Raw genomic sequence first — 17,764 nt, 5'->3', positions numbered from 1 at the left:
TAACTAGAGAATACGAGCCCGATGACAAAAATCGCAATCTACTCTTGAGAAAAAGCGATCCGTACGAGCATATGAACGATTGGGCACGATTCCCCAAACTACCACCTCCAGATGCCTTCTACAGCACATTGAACGATGAAGGGATCACCAATGGAGATTACGACCACGGTCAAAAGGTATATGGTCGACTTTTGGATGCAAGACCATGAGCGACTATCACGATTTGTATTTGCGTGCGAATGCACTACTACTAGCCGACGTCTTCGATCGAAAACTTTAGAAAGACCCGTATGGATCGACATCTACCGACTCGTCCCAGCTCACTACTACAAAAGTCCAGCTGGGCCTTTTGTGGGATGCGTTGTTGAATTGGCACTCGGGAGTAGAACTCGAACTCTTGACCGACTACGGCATGCATCTATTCGTTGAGAAAGGTATGCGAGATGGTACACCAAAGCCAACAATCACAGGCAAGCCCACCATCTACATTGCCATATATCATTAAATTCGCCCTCAAGGTTCTCGGTCATTTGGATCAAGCTGAAAGCCATCATGGGTGCTGGCAATGCTGGCGATGGATTGAGGTTACCTGGGAAAAGCCAACGAAGACCACCAGGCAACAAAATGAGAAGATCTCCAAGACGAAGATCTGTCGGTAAAAAAGTCTGGACCAATATTGATACAGGTTGATAAGATAATGAGAGATGGTGGTGTAGCCAACTATAGAGGAACCTATAGCAAAGACACTTTACCCACCAACCTCAAAGACGACGAATGTCTCGTCATCAACCTAGAAGATTACTTCGATAGTGGTAGTACCCATTGGGTGGCCATCCACAACGAAAACGAGATGCAGAATATTTTGACATTTTCGGTATGCGGCCGCCAACATAGTGTACCAGCACCCAGAAGACGGATAAAGAAATCGCGTATAATTCTAGTATGCTCCAAGATATGAACAGCATTCTGTATGGTTATTATTATTTCTACTTCATAGTTCATCGTTGGGAGGGACGACCCATGCGTGGTATTTTTCTCGATTTCACCCAAGTACCGTCATCGGAAAACGAATTTCTTGTAGGAGGTTTCAAGTAGAATTTTATGTAGACGTATAAATAGCACCATGTCGTCGTACTGTGTGAGATGTAAAAGGCAAAATCTGGAAGCTAATCTCACCGCGGTGAAGACCAAGAACAAGCGAATAACCGTTATGTCTGTATGCCCTATATGTGGAGCCAAGAAATCCAGATTTGTATCCATGTTGGGCTTTGACGTTGGCAGTATACGTCTGAGTTTACCCGGTACCGCTGGTAGAGGTCTGAGATTGCCTGGTACTGCTGGTGGGGGTAAGAAGGTAAAAAAGGTAAAAAAAGGTAAAAAGGTAAAAAAGGTAAAAAAGGTGAAAAATTAGTGTGGACAGATCACCTCGCTGAAGAACTCCATAAACCCATGAAACGTCGATTTTCGACGAGGTGTGTGATCGTGGGTGGTGTGGACGATACGTGGTCTGCAGATTTGGTCGATATGCAATCTTTCTCAAAATACAATGACGGATCGAGTCATGTATCTCTCAACGTCATCGACATGTTTAGCAAGTACGCGTGGTCGATTCCTCTACACGATAAAACGGCTAAAGCTATCGTAGTAGCTTTGGAGGCGATTTCCAAGAAACTAAGAATCTGTGGGTAGATCGTGCATGGTGGTGAATTTTACGATAGGACCATGGATATAGCTGGTTAAAAGAAAACAATATTCACAGGTATTTGAAATACGATGAAGGTAAAGCGGTGGTGGTACAAAGATTTAATCGGACTCTGAAACCAGTAGTCGTGTTCGTATTGTTAAAAAGAAGACGACCTTGAAAAAGGATACACACTCAATTGAACCGAAGAAGTTTCGAGGTCGTCGAAATACAGAACACGATGCAGCCCGGTTCTATATGTGTATACAAACTGAAAGACTAGAACGAGGAAGTTATAAGAAGGCTCCTTCTACGAACCAGAGCTACAAAGGACGTCCCACGACGTGTTTCGTATCGAGAAGGTGATACGAAAAAGGGGCAATGGGCGTTGGTGAAATGGAAAGGATAAGCCAAAACGTTCAACAGTTGGATGTCTATAGACGACCTCACCAGCCTTGGATAAGATCTTCGATAGTGTTTCATAGTTTCTCGTACTTCATGAGAGTTTTTGGGCGGTGGGTGCACATTGTTGGGTTTTCTCTGCAAGACCCATTCGCGTGAATACCTTGGATAGAATCAAATCCAATTTAGTGAGTTTTCTTTGGTGGAGACTATATTGTCTCTATCTGTCAAATTCTCATCGCTACCGTCTTCTTCGCGGGCCATCCCCGATTCGCGCCTACATGTCGCTTCTATCTAATTATCTAAATAGTAATCTTGTTATGTAGCGCGCGCAAGGCATTAGTCGCTTACCTATTATTTGCAATTGCAGGCACATTATAGAAGTAAAAATTACAATTCACACATCTTTGATAAGCATATTAACTGCGCTTTCAAATGATATAATTTTTGTAACTATTGATAATAATTATTGTTTTGATACGTGATTTCGACATCCAGTCAACGCTACTCTAATTGAGTCATTGCTGTTTTCACCAACGGGAAGATCTTCGTTGTGGTGCGTCGCATCTCTGTCTAGAGAGCTAACAAATATATAAAACATTAGAAAACTGTTTGCATGATAGTAAAGTACCACGTTCTGTCACGACAACATACGGGTACATATCCATAGCAACCGGTTACTATGGGCATAACTAAAATTCTACCCAATGGCTAGAGCCCAAACTGCAAAACACTTACTGAAAACTCTTAAAAACAAGATCTCGCGAAGAAACAAAGCGATTAGACATCCAAATGCTCTACTTAGCGCGTGGCGACATCGCTGTCTTCACCAACGGGAATTTCTTCCATGTTCTCCGTCGCAACGTCGTCAGATGACAAGTCCGAAGCAAAAAAACACACATCAAAAACATCGACAGGCGTTGTTCCTGACTCAAAAGTCTTGGCGAAATCCCCCGAGGTCACGGTAACGCGCCCAGACAGCCAGACCAACTTGAAAAATTGTTAGGAAGCCGCTAAAATATTGCTCGTATGCAAGGACACGCCCAAAGGGTGTATCTAACGGCTAAAAATATTTTGATTGGCTAAAAAAGCCCAGGAAGCTTAGATTTTCAACGTCAAAGTCACGTGGCCGGAAATCGGCCAATTACGTCACAAGGTGTGGCATCATAGAAAATGCGATATCTGGAGATTGCTACAACGTAGACTGCTGAAAGTAGGCTCATTCGAAAGGAAATTTATTAGCAATTCTTTTGAACTATAGCTTGTCGAGCGAAAGCAAGGCTTCATTTGGGGGAGACGTCCTACGTAGAGACGGGTACTAAAAGGAGGCGGAGATGAGGCGGAGATAAGGCGGAGAAAAGTAAGCACGTGATTCTACGTAACTGACACGTAAAGCAACGTCATAACCAGTCAGTCATAGAAGGGCTAATGTTTGGTGAGATCGAATCGTTTCAATTGTTTTTTTTGAGGTGGTATTTGATGTTGTATTTGGATCTTTTGACGTAGTGGGTGTTTAGCCCCGCTTTCGAGCACTCTGTGGATGCAACCACATCCCACGCATTCGTATTCCCATTCGCACACCTTTTTAAGTTTCTCACCCCACTCACATTTCTTAGATATGAGATCGATCTACTCCAATTTTGGAGAAGAATGGATGGCGCAATACAAACACTCGTTGTCGCATTCGTAGTGGATTGTGCATGATTCTACAATGAGGACACTGGATAACCTCTCGTGGTTTACGGCAATTAAGTGTCGATGCCGTACCAATCGTCCACTTTGCATGTACACAACAACCTTTATTTATAAGTTATATTCTTCTTTTAACTTCTTTCTCTAATATATACAGGGCACAACATTTTATATAGCCGTTTATATAGCTATCGAGGAACTGAAATACCTTTTGAACTTTACAACCAAAGTGATATCAGTGCAGTGGCGCTCGATAATTCATTGCGGGTTTTGAATCCACTCACCAAGGCGCTCACATATCTCTTACAACTATACGATCAAGAGCATATTGGTGGCGCAGCACTCTACTATGCATTGCGCGTTTGACATCGGAGATGTTGAAATATCTCTTAAAACTACGCGAGCATGATAGAATCGGTGATGAGGCGCTAGAATCGGCATTGAGTGTTCTGACACCTCTTATGGATGTGAAGGAAATGTCACACAAGCAGAAAGAGGTGATCAAAGAAGAGCAGCACGACGAACCTTGCTGTATGCCAGGAATAACATCTTCCAAACCGACATCTGACAAGCCAAAACATATTATAAAGATATCCTTTCTGTAGAAAGTGTTGGTGATGATGGCATTGGTAGCCGAAACATGGATAGCCAAGTTGAGAAATCGTGATTGCGAAACAGAAATTTGCGCTCCTATAATAGGACGCACCTTTCAGAGTCTCTGTGCACGGGTCTCGGGATGTCCTAATGAAGTCGTTTAAGCTTCCTATTTCACATTTCTCAGCTTCTGCACGGTGCAATAGATATCGCTGAGTGTCTTTTGTGAAGACGTATGCGATCATGCTCGAACAGATCTGGCACCAGCATTTTAATAAAGCCGGGACGTATCTCCTTGGTCCAGAGTTTGAAGGCCTCCTTGTCACCTTTCCGATTCCAGAGTTGCCAGAATTCGTTGAAACACGCGATCAATTGTTCTGGCTGCATGACATTGAAGCGGCCCGGAATCTACATTGGCTATGGCATCTTTGTAGATTTCGATAGATTTCTTCACCATCTCGATAAAACTGTTGGTGATATGGATGCTGTCGGCCTCCATTCGAATATTCTCGTCGGTGGTGAGGTCTGCTCGTTTGATCATACCGACATAGGGACATCTAAGCTCACGAGAGTTGCTGTCCCATAGGCATCAACCTACGTTTGACCTCTCTGGCCACTCGCTAGCTGGGTGATCGTCTTACCGATATCGATGTTTTTACCATAGATCGACAACCAGCAGTGCCATGTAGCAACATCACCAGGACTCAGAGGTCTGGGTGGACCGACAATGTTCTTCTGACTCAACTCCATATCCTCGATGGTGAAAACTTGAAGCCTGGTTCCAGTGTGGGTTTAGATATATACCCATCCCATACTATAATACGCGAACGCTCGGGAACGCCCACTTCCGTCTGTCCACTGTCTGTCTGTCTGTAACGTGCCGATCGCCACGACGCTGGTCTCGGATCGGCGCGAAACGCGGTGGGCCGGTCGAGATCGCGAGTCCGAAACGAACGGTCGCGTCGGATTTCGCCTCGACCGCCTCCGACGGCGCGAAACGAGACTTTGGCGGCCTGAAATGAGATGCGCGGGAGTTTGTTTATTCAATTAACCGAGTATGCGGATGGACGCACACCAGCTATCGTACGCCGTCCTAATTCTCTCATCTACAGTGTGAGGATGTCCAGGTGTAGTCGGAGTGAGCCGGCCGGCCCACCGGGCCACTTGTGCGTGCGTGCGTGCGCGTGTTACTGAATGTGTCTTCATGGAAGTGACATCATTCTCCACGAATAGATCATGACGTTTTAGGTGGGAAGAGTCTGAGATGGGGATGCTGGAAAATGCGTAGTCTGAGACGAACGGTCGCGTCGGATTGCTTTGGGGGCTGAAATTAACCTAAAATTAGATTGCTACGCGAATGCGCCGATCGACACGACGCTGGTTTCCGATCGTCGTGAAACGCGACGGCACGGTCGAGTTCAGCCGTCCAAGACGAACGGTCGAGTCGGATTTCGGCCAGAAACGAGACTTTACATCATGTAAACGCATGGAATTCTGGAAAAGGAGCCACGCATGCTCATCTAGCAAATGGCGTGGAGCAAGACGGAGACTCTGTCTTATCCGATTGTGGAGCAACCAAAATGTGCACGAAACAAATCTTTTGAACTTCGTTGCTGCAACAGTCGCCCGACGATAGACCTACGTCTCTTACGAATAGTACGACGCCTTGTATATGCCCTACGCATATCTCGATATGACTGTTGTAAAGCCAAAGAGAAAAACGCGAGCAGCTTGGTGTCTGTCCATTGCAAACGTGAGCTATTTCAATCCCAAGTAACTAACGCACGTTAATGACACGCCCATTAAAGCATTAGCTCGCTTCTACAGAGTGTGTCGTGTAAACTCGGGCTAGAATGCTGGACTGGCATGGGCTGGCGCTGCTCGGCTCAGCTCGGGTCGGCTCGGCTCACCATGCGTGCTCGTGTAAACGGGGTATAAGAGAAGAATAACCCCTCATATATAGAGAGCGTAAATTGGACACTCCCGATCGCTAGACTGCTAAGTACTCAATACGCGCAGATAGTCCTAGAAACCATATCGTTCGTACACCGCCCATTAAAGCACAACTAAAGTTAGCTGCACGTGATGTCAAAATGGAAGTGGATACAGGGGCTAGTGTCTCCCTTATGCCATTACAGCAGTGCATGAAAAAGGTTAGAACTATCTATAAAAATGGAACAAGCTCATTTCGTATTATGCACCTATACGGGACAGCTGATTCAAAACGTGTGGAGAAGTAGAGATGGAGGTGGCACACAGGAATCAACAGAAGGTTCTTGCACTCCTTATTATTGAAAGCACTGGACTACCCTTACTGGGTCGGAATTGGCTGCGTGAAATACAACTAGATTAATTCTATTGGCACGACATACACTCTCTGAAAGCGGATCAGCAAACCGCACTACAAAGGATACTGGCAAGTCATATGCTTTAGCCAAGATTGGGTAAGATGACAGACATAAATCTTAGACAGCTAGGATGCATCTCCCAAGTTTATAAACACAGAACGGTTCCATATGTCATGCAGGAAGCACTGGAAGAAGAGCTGTCGCGCATGGAACATAAAGACATTTTGGAAAACGTTAGTACAACTGAATGGGCAACTCCTCTAGTGTGTATTCGATAAAAGGACAACACAGTTCGGAGACTACAAAATCACCATAAACCAATCTATGGAAGTTGACACGTATCTACTACCTAATACCACGGTCAATACGCGCAAAGGACTTTTTCGGTTTACACAAGAGTACTATGTTTGGCACAGCTTGTGCCCTGCCAGAAAGCCATGGAGCAGGTAATTCAAGGAATAGACGGAGTAGGTGTCTACATTGACGAATTGCTGGTAATGGAGTCATTATTAAACAACATCTACAGAATCTGAACAAAGTCCTCACTCGATTGCAATTAAGAGCATGGCATACGTTTAATTTTAATCACTGGATCAGGCAAATATATCAATTCAAGTACCGATACCGAGAAATCAGGAATCTCATCAATCACTAGTTTCACCTCCAATTAGGGCAGACGAAACCGAAGATGAAACAAGCCCAATCACCAGAACCAACATGGCATCTGATATAGGCAGCAGCACCGACCCTCAGGGAGAATCGTCAAACCACAAGAAAGACTAGACTTGTAAATTGTGGTAGGGGTAGCAAGACAAGGTGTGTTTCTGGCTAGTAGTGTTCAATGGTTTGGGTTAGGGTTGAAAACTTAAAAACAAAAATACTTGTTAGAGAGGAAAAGATGTAATATAGTGGAATGTATTGAGCTTGCGCAGTAGAAATATATATATATATATATATATATATATATATATATATATATATATATATATATATATATATATATATATATATATATAACGTGGTAACTACACTCTGTACGTCTTACCTTGCGTTGCAAGATACCAGTGATGACCTAGGATACCTAGAATACTGTTCCACAAGCCGCGTCTCTCAACACATGTCTGTCCTCCCCTCTCTTCTCACGTCATCTCGGTTTTCCCTCTTCTTTTCTCTTCTCCCCTTTTTACCTCCCTTCTTCTTTTCTACCTTCCTAATTCCCTTCTAACTTCCCCTCTCCTTTCTCCACTCTCCTCTTCCTCTACTCTCTTCCCCCCACTCTCCTCTCCTCTCTCCTCTCCTCTCCTCTCCTCTCCTCTCCACTCTCCCCTCCCTCTATTCTCCTCTCCCTCCCCTCTCTTCTGCCTTCTCCGGTCTCTGTCATTACTTAAGTTCGCATAATGTTGAAAACTTCAGAAATACAATGGCACACAGTTTATTATACTTATCAACATCTAAAGAACTTGAATTCATTGCTTTCACAGAATATTTATGTTCACTAAAACCCCAAACAATGTTGAAATAAGTCTCTGATTACCACATTCAAATTGCTCTTTCAAGTTTGCATTATACGTGTCCTTTAGCCAGTCTGCTATGATTTTAAAGAGTGCAAACGCTGAAACACTTTTGGAAACTTATTGTCTGGAAAGACAGTGACAAGTAGATCTTCCAAAACAACATAGACAAGACGCTTGTTGAGTTGAGAGTGTTGAAACATGTCAAACACTCTAAAATAACCAGTCAACATATACTAACGCATTTCGATTAATTACACAGCTAACGTTCCATATGTACCTGCACACACCATCTCTTGCTGTGTCTGCTCCTATGAATCGTTTCAAGTCATCTAATGCATAATATAGTATGTGTATTAGATATGAAGGTTATGGTATATAAAACCACAGTAATTCAGTCTACTGTAAGCAATTTACTTACCAGGAACAGTGCCTAGCATCTTTGCCTTTGCAGCAACACGTGTTCGGGCTTTAGTACCTGCATCTCTCTCAGGAATGTCAGTTCTCCATACTCCATCTGGCCACATAGAATCCCTTATAAAAGGCAATCATTACCACTGCCGAGAATATAATAACCAACGCTAAACCAACTTTAGATCTCGAACAAATTCTGAAATTTGTTCAGATGAAGTAAGCGTCTCAACCTTCTTAATGATTTTTCTGCACAAAATAATTATAAAACCAAAAAGCATTAAAAACACTTGTTTAAGTGCACTTATTGATCCGATCCCCAAACGTTGCCTTGATGATTTCTTTCAGCAAACTGATAATTCGCCGTCTTAGCCATTGACTCCTAACACAGTTACAATGACATCAAATTTTCTTCTATAATCTTAGTGCCGTATTATATAAAATAACACAAATACTGTTATTATACAAAATATCATTATACAAAACATGATATCTGTACTATATGCTCATTTTATGGTTTTTGCTTGAGGTCACCTAGTCAATTCCAAACCAATGAATATGTGGCTATCAACAATAAACATACAATTTCCGTTTTCTAAGACACAGACACTATCTCTTTCCCACATAGCTAGTCTGCAACAGAAAAATGGTAATACCATCAAAGCTCATGCAGTTTCAATACTCAGGGGAACAAAATTGTCCCTGCAATACTATAGATTTGTAAACAGTCTCGCCGCGCCTTCGCCATTCCCAGATACTCAATCCTCAGCGCGGGGTACCAAACAGATCATATATTATCAGGTCTCGTGCATAAATGAAGATTGTATTTTAGTTTATGAACTGCCATTTACAAACCTTGAAAACCATCATCTAGACCGCACCAACTGTTTCTGTAACTACTAAATCTGTTCCGACAAATGCATCAAAACAACCAGAATATTGTGCAAAACAATAGCAGTTAAACGTGTATTACGCAAGTCATTTTACGAGTTAGCCAACTATGATCAAGAACATTGGCTGCAGTCAACGACGGGTGGCATCGTTCATGTCTATATATCATGTCTATATCATTGCAGAGCAGAATGTAACGTTTCAGGTCAGTCACTCATGGGTTTTGCCCACACTTTCAACTACTAAGACATACCACATCAGACAGTAGCCCCTATTAAAGACAAAATGAAATTTAAAGACCCGAATATATGCAAAAATATCTTGCTTTTATCGACGTCGCCTGCAATAAACAACACGCTCTGCGCGTACGGTCCGACGTCAAGAACGAGCAGTTTAAATTCGATTCCATGAGCCGTTACAGAGAAATTCAGCGCCTGTGGAGGCGGGTTTGATCGGCAGGAAATCGCATCGTTGCGGGAGGAGTCCGGAAGACGACAACAATCTCACTTTCGACCTGTGTCGTTTCGGCGCGAGCGCGAGACAAATTCGGTAGAGATCAGACTCGACTTTCTTAGAGACCCTTTCCTACACACAGACACAGACACAGCACACACACACACACACACACACACACACACACACACACACACACACACACACACACAGATTATTGTTTGCCTGCAAATGGATACCTTTTGATCGAAGTAAATACTGCACACCTAAGAATCATCTTTCCTTTTTTTGTCAAGAAATAGAGTTAATATTAACCACCACACTATTTCTGCTACAAACCAGTTATAGCACAAGGCGAAGAATGCAAATCAGGTGCTTGACTATGCTTTTAAGAAGTTCTAATTTCATACCACACACTCACTCACTCACAAATAAATTGACACATTTATCACTTTCCACTGAAGATGCTACCTATTGTATTGTTTAGTAATGGGGCGTGTAACTTGGTAGATTTGGCTCATTCAACAACTTTTCCTCTCTAAATTCAGCTAAATTGTAACCTTACCCTTACATACTGCTAAATTGGGCAGGTTCAGAGCAAGAGCAATACTGTAGTTTCTCAGGAATCTCAGGAACCATCGATGCATTGACTTCAGCCATAGGTGTATTTTAGAGCAAAAACATGCATTTTAGAGTAAATCTGTAGAGCAGGCTGGGGCGTAGTTGCAGGCATTGCCTACTCCTAATCTAGGCCTTGCCATGCCCAGCAGGGAGTTTATTATAGCATTACAAGTTTAGCTTGGTGTTGGCATCTTTCCTTACTTCTTCATCTCATTCTGATCTTTGTCTTTGCGGATCTCCGAAAGACTAATTTGGTGATCATCTCCTAGGGTTCAATCAGAAGACCAATTTGATTATGAAACAACATGATGCCCTTTGTTACACACTATTTCACACCCTTCTTGTTGACGGAAGCAGCGTTGTAACGCTACTTCTATAAGCAAACATGGTGATATTTTCACACAGACTTCTAAATTATTATAATGTGTCAATGAGAAAATTCTCTATAGTAGAGGCAGCGAATCACGCTGGAGCAGCAGCAAAAGCTGTAGTTTCGGAGAAGGACATCCGTTGACATGATCAAAGCTACCTGAAGTTTATTTGAACCCTGTTGTTGAGACTTTGGTTTATGGCATCTTCCTATCATGCACATTTTGAAGATGATTGCAAGGAAGACGGCATTTCATTGTTGTCAAACTGTTAGTAGAACGCTAACGTTTCTTTATCAACAGCTTTCTGTCAAGCTTTGGCTTTTCAAAGATAGACTAATTCTAGAACCTTAGCTCTAAATAGTGGAGACTCAGTTGTTGAAAATATTGTTTAATGGTTATGCTCTAACATACATTAGGCATTCCATTAAAATATAATCTAATATATATATATATATATATATGTATATATGTATATATACTAGTATACACGGCCCGTCCTTCGTACGGGCAAGATACTGTAGTGTAAAGATAGGTCTGTGGACACGTCACGTGCAATCTTTGTTGCGAGGTCCCGGATGTGCTGAATGAATTCAAATCTTGCTCTTCGCGCTTGTTTCGATAGAAATCGACACACTCCCCGTGTAGCGCTTGCTGCAGAAAACGTGTAGGTTGGATTCGGTGCAAATGCAATCAGAATTTGGAGAGAAACGAAAGCGCTAGAAGAGTAAGTTTTGTCGGCAATAGATATTCAATCGCTCGAAGCTTTGCGAAGGACGACGATGCATGCAGTCTACACAGAACTGGTGTGGGCGTGTGTTCGAATGAACTGGAATGTGTAGCATTTGCGTCATCGAGAAACTCTACGCGGGGGTCGATCCCTCGAGAGGGGACCCGGTGCATAATTTTCAGACAATTTGAGCTTTATATATTAGATATAAAGGCATAGCTTTATTATATTCTACAACTGCATGCCGTAGTACACAGAAAAACACAACAATCTAACTGCAGAAAGTGTCCTGCAACCCGTTGACTTAGAATAATTAAACAATCATAGCTTTATAGAAAGCTGCTCATGCAGGCAAAAACTATGAAAAGAAGATTTACTCGCAATTGTTTTTAAAGTCTCAGGACTGTGAGGAGACCACAAGCTAAAGGACTCGACGACACAAAGCTTGAAAATACTTCCCGCTACTGACACAATACCTGTACTTTTAAATTTCTCCGGCTTCTGCTGATGCTCTAGCACAACATGCAGCTCTCACCAAATGCAATAGCTGTAATACTAAATACATTTTGAACTTAGAACTTTTAGTAGATTGCGTTCTTGTCTTACAAAGACCGTTCATCATGTTTTGCCTTGCATGTTTCCCATTACACAAATGCATACAGCAATAGACTTCACCAAGAGCACAGCTTCTCAACAGCATTGAATCTATCACAGTGTGACACCATCCAGTCACTGTGAATGGCACAGCGACAAACAAGTTAGCATGAAAGTCTTGCAAGTATACAACTGAACTGACACGACCCAGTGTCATATGTTATGCAAGGTACAAAGTCAAGGCAACAAACTTTTGGACTTTTATCACCAATAGTACCTCTCTTCAGATGACTATAAATCAATTAGAAACTAACACTTTATTTTACAATGCTAAAAACTCACTGAGTCATGTGCATAGCACCAACAGCCTAAAAGGCTTACATTAGAATTAAACATAAAGAAATCCAAAGAAATACAGTATCTAACCTTGTCTTCAGATCAAACACTTCATCCATCAAAAGCAAAAGAATACGAAGAGGAATGTTATCATCTGTGTCCTAAAAGCATTGAAAATGAATACAACTTATCTTGAAACTGCTCTTGCTGAATAAACTAACGTCACTGTCCAGCAAACTTGCTTTTAGCTTCAACTCATCACCTATTTCACTTGCAGTTGCATTATGTCGATCATGACGAGGGGAAGTTCCTGGCTGCAGTCAACACAACAGAAAAGTACAGGGTTTGATAGTCAACATAAACAATTGCATAATTTATCTAAATCAAGCTTGTGTATCCGTGAATCAACAACTTGATGACGTCTATTCTATCGTCTGATGTATGTAAGCTTACATGACATTTCATGGTGGCAGAATAATAAATGCGCATCAGTATCATATAAGATGGCGTTCTGGCACACTTTTCTCAGCACCAGAACTTCCTTGTACTAGGCAGGAGGTTCTGTCATAATAATACATGTGCTCGTAATTGTGTGTCGAATACCCATAAACACCTGGCCATCTCTACATTTTCCTATCATCATAAGCATGCAGCTCCACTCAGAGTCCGAGACAATAGGAGATGATCAATGGATTGTTTCTTATACGTAGTAGTGTATTTTAACAGTAGCAGCTTAAGAAATTGTGTCCTATTAGAGAAATAGACTACATAGTAATAGTATACTGTAAGATAAAATATTGGAGGGAAATCTATTTCGGCAAATTGACAAATTTTTCACCGACAACCAATATAAAACCCGTCATTAATTTGGCCACTGGGATATGTTGACGTCATCACCCACGTGGATCAGGTATCTAATGGCGATGTGGCAGTACGTCACAAGGATGAGGCCACAAGGTGAAGACCACAAGATGGATTGCCTGCTTCCCGTCTGTTGTGCTTATAATTATGTCTAGCAAGGAGGTTAAACATGAGAATGAGACTGTGAAGCTATCGTTGGCGACCGGTATGCTATGAAAATGTAATGGCCATGCATGAATGCATACATGCTGTCAATCGCAAACTCCTCCATGACGCGGGCACCTAAAACTAGTGGATGGGTAATATCATACATCTAGCATTTATCTATCTAACAATAATGTCAAACCACCAAAATATAATCCGTCAATATGTTTTCCGTCAATTTCTTAGCAAACCGCCAAGATAAATTTCTGCCAATGTTTCATCAGGTATAGAGCACTACAAGCATACAAGAGACTTGTTCGATCACCATCTAGGGGTTCAATTATCCCGAGTTGTACGATGACAACATTGCTGAGTTGTCTATAACTTGACAACATCGGGTAGTTTATTAACTACATGCGTGAAGCCTGCTACAGGTCCAAACAAGAAGCACATCCCTTTACTCATAGGTTAACCAGTGATGACTCTATCTATCGAGCTCGCATAGGATAACGACATACCGCTAACTCGTGAGAGGTCATTCTCTATTTCATCCAATGAAAGTCAGAATTCTCTGGTATTCCATTTGATGCCAAGTCCGCCTAAATAGCCATCAATAGCAGCATGTGAGAAACTATTTACACCTCTCCAAACACATCAACTCAGGTTTAAGTTGCAGACCAAAATATAACTCTTTGAGCGTTATTTGTCATCAGACACTTACTACTGCTGGTCAAACATGAATATTTACATATTGTAAAAATATGCAATTGTATAATTGCAAGACATGCAGTGCTGCTCTATCAAAGATCCAGTTAATACATACTTAGAGTCCAGCATGCTACAAATAGAGCTCTTCAGGTTTATAGAAGACTTTTAGTAGTACCAAACTTCAGTTGTATTTGGTCAGGTATAGATAGAACTTTATAGGGAACACGTGTAACTCATCTATCTTAACATTATTTACATGACTACTAACAGTACAAATGATTAGAGTAAATTTCAATTTCCTTGCCTTTATACCAGATGGCAGTACTTACAAACTGTTGTAAATACAGCTCACCTTCAGAGCACGAGAGACAGCATCTATTCCAGTCTCCACTTTACTTGGCATAGCCTTGACAGTCTGTGACATTGTACGCACAGAATGCCGCAGTGGACTGACAAATGAGTCAACCTGCAATGTAAAAAAGATTAAAATGTCTACAGAGATGCTAAAGAAATGATCCTTCATGTATTTATTACAGTTACCTTGCGTGCCAGTTCTCCCTTTACCTTCAAATATTCTCCTCTACTAAGAAATGTCATTATTACATCTGACGCTCCCACATGTGCAGCTTGAAACTCAGCATCCAGAATCACCTACAAGCAACACTTAAGCAAGAAAAGACTATTAAGCTCACATACCTGTAAATAGTCATTTAGTTGCTTTCTCCTCTTCTCTAAGAAGCTACGATTCAATCTAGTAAAGGCCCTTTTCCCAGGAAGATGAACATCAGTTACGTGACACTATACAAATGCATTCTTTAAAACAACGTCTCCTTAAGACTTGATATATACACACAGTTTGCTTTAGAACTAACTGCAAGTCATGAAAATCGCTATAGCGACGAGGCACAACCCAAATTTCTGGTTCCCCAATTGTTCTGTGTCTTGTAACATGTATTGCATACATTCCATATTGCTGTCCACTGTCACGACAAACACCTGAGAGTATGTAGTTAATATATGACTCAATCACAATGGACACAATGCCAATTACCAGCATTTTGAATTTCTGCCTCCAATTTTTCTACATCAGCTATAACAACTCCATTTCCATCTGCAAGTCCAAATATCCCTTCTCCACTATACTCAGAAGTGCTACAAAATTCTGATTGTTGAAGTAATGTCGGTAGAGACTCTACAGACTATCAGCAGTATACAAAATCACACCAGAAGAAGGCAGCAACTATTCCAGTTTATTCACCTTTGAAGTAGTGTCAGAAGAAGCTGTGCTGCTGCAATCATCATCATCTAGAATGAAATGCAAGTAAGCAAAAACTACTTCAACATAGCATAGAAACCTTCTGTACAGAACCTGCAAACATCTCTATTTGCCTCATTCTAACAGGCTTTTAGAAGTACACTACGCCAAACACACAGAAATTCAATTTAATTAATCACCCTGTGCTCACTTTCTCCAACACTAGAGTATAGCAACTGTTATAACTCAACATTATTGCATCTTCAAATGCACGCCAGTTGTTTCTTTAAACTGTGTCTCCTGGTATTTCAGACTCCCAGCTTGCTAGATTTGATCATGCAGACTCCCAGCTTGCTAGATTTGATCATGGTCTACATCACACCTTGGAGGTCATCACTCAATCTTTGATTTCAGATACATTTATATGTTAGCCGCAAGCCACATTACCGATTTGACTTGTTGGATTAAGTGTTCGTGAAACTTTGACTTCATCATCAGCTGCTTTCTTGGGGACTTCAAGCCACCAAATAACTGTTCATCTATTGCATCAAGGCACTGCCTCTCCACCACCTTTAGCCCTCCAAATTTGGTGCGAGATTGCCAGCAGTTGTTTAACAATCACCTCGGCTATGAAAACAACTCTGGTTATCCACATTCTTCAACCAATGTACAGAAATCACTTCAGGCTCAAATAGATGACAAGTCATTGTCATTCTTGAGAGACATTTACAGCATTAGAGATCAGGCCAGACTCAACACAATCTCATCAACCCATGCCGGTGCCTGGATTAAAGCCATTTCTAACGAAAACCTTGGCCTAGCAATGCAGAAACATTTTCTCATTTCACCCAAACGCTCAGAGATATGTTTGTGGACACATACTGGATGCATCGGTGACCATGCCTTGTGGCAGTGGTCCTACACGTACAAAACAACATGATAGTCTTAGACACATCTTATGACATGCCCTCCTGACAGACAATAGCGATGTTAAAAAGGAACAAACAACTGGTAGACAAGACTCCTCCCATAGACCAGGCGATATTTACCATCCAGACTTTATAAATGGGAAACCAACCTTCTTTGATGTAACTGGAAGGAATTCTTTACAACCCCGTTATGTTGCAACATCTGCAACAAGTGCTGGAACTGCAGCACTAGATGGTGAAGCAAAAAAGGACGAGCGCCATGAAGAACACATTGTTTCTTCTGGACGTCTATTCTTCTCCTTAGTAGTGGACACATTGCGGTACTGGACTCCATCAAGTCTGAAGACACTCAAGACTATAGCATCCAAGACAACCTCATGCAACACAACATCACTTTCGCAAGCTTTCAATAACCTAATGCAACAACTGTCTGTCAAACTTAGGATAGATTAGTACATGGCCGTTTGCAATTACATTCTTGCAATGACTCTTTTTGGGATTTACCTACGTAGTAATTAGGGATGTAGCGAAAATGTTTTAGATAGTTGGGGTATACATAGTTGATATACAGACTTGGACAAAATTTCATAATATATATATATATATATATATATATATATATATATATATATATATATATATATATAGGTGAAAGAGCACGTGGTTTGAATTGTTATCTTCTATCTCTTCATCTACCCAATTTTCAAACAGTTTTGATACTTATTTTGGATTCTGGTGTCATCTAAGTTGTTCTTTGTTGAGAGCCCCCTTTTGAGGGCAATCCGTTGGTTGTTGGTACAGGTATTTCCTCTAGTCATTTCTCTAGTTACATCTCAATCTACAAGACAGTCAAGCTGTAGCAAAAAATGGAGTCTCAATTGCTTCCCTCGTGTGTCGACGAGGACGAGGAAGACGGCAAGGACGACAACGACGACAGCGATGATGACAACGTCAAAATAGCCACTGCCGACACTGGATCTTTTCACTGTCCATCTGACAACGTAAGATGGCAACTTGTTAATCTGGAGCATGTTTCAAGATGAGTGTTCCCTTCGGCATCTATGCTAAAAGAGAACAGACGTTGTGTCTGTTCATCATGTGGCTTCATTTATTCGAGTCATTTGAAATCTTGTTGTCATTCTCAAGGTATCAGCAACAGTCATTGTGGAGGTCTTATGGTTGACCCGGAAGAGTTTGCATGGATATCTAGAATGACGGAGCCATGTTTATCCTCG

The 17,764-nt window shown here is 41.6% G+C and overlaps 1 protein-coding gene across 1 annotated transcript; it reads right to left on the bottom strand.

Annotated features, from left to right (window-relative positions):
• Window positions 1-7,715: 7,715 nt before the first annotated feature.
• On the bottom strand, window positions 7,716-15,739 carry LOC134193490 (sorting nexin-13-like). Its single transcript, XM_062662317.1, has 14 exons — window positions 15,715-15,739; window positions 15,604-15,650; window positions 15,397-15,544; window positions 15,199-15,341; window positions 15,042-15,143; window positions 14,886-14,996; window positions 14,698-14,811; window positions 12,854-12,946; window positions 12,723-12,793; window positions 8,944-9,021; window positions 8,820-8,888; window positions 8,650-8,762; window positions 8,509-8,560; window positions 7,716-8,441 (listed from the first exon to the last, which is right to left on the bottom strand). Exons 1-14 carry the CDS (start codon window positions 15,737-15,739, stop codon window positions 8,306-8,308), a joined length of 1,302 nt encoding a protein of 433 aa, XP_062518301.1. The 3' UTR covers window positions 7,716-8,305.
• Between the last annotated feature and the right edge of the window lie 2,025 nt (window positions 15,740-17,764).

Source organism: Corticium candelabrum, chromosome 17, assembly GCF_963422355.1.
Source record: "Corticium candelabrum chromosome 17, ooCorCand1.1, whole genome shotgun sequence".
NCBI classification, from domain to species: domain Eukaryota; kingdom Metazoa; phylum Porifera; class Homoscleromorpha; order Homosclerophorida; family Plakinidae; genus Corticium; species Corticium candelabrum.
The sequence above is the reverse complement of the archived record's forward strand: the minus strand, read 5'-3'. Positions and strand labels throughout refer to the sequence as shown.

Coding starts and splice junctions, on each gene's coding strand:
- LOC134193490 (XM_062662317.1), bottom strand. CDS start 15,739: ATGAGGCAAATAGAGATGTTTGCAG. Junction 14,997..15,041: donor AACTAAATGACTATTTACAG/GTATGTGAGCTT, acceptor TGTTGCTTGTAG/GTGATTCTGGATGCTGAGTT. Junction 12,794..12,853: donor CAAGTTTGCTGGACAGTGAC/GTTAGTTTATTC, acceptor CAATGCTTTTAG/GACACAGATGATAACATTCC.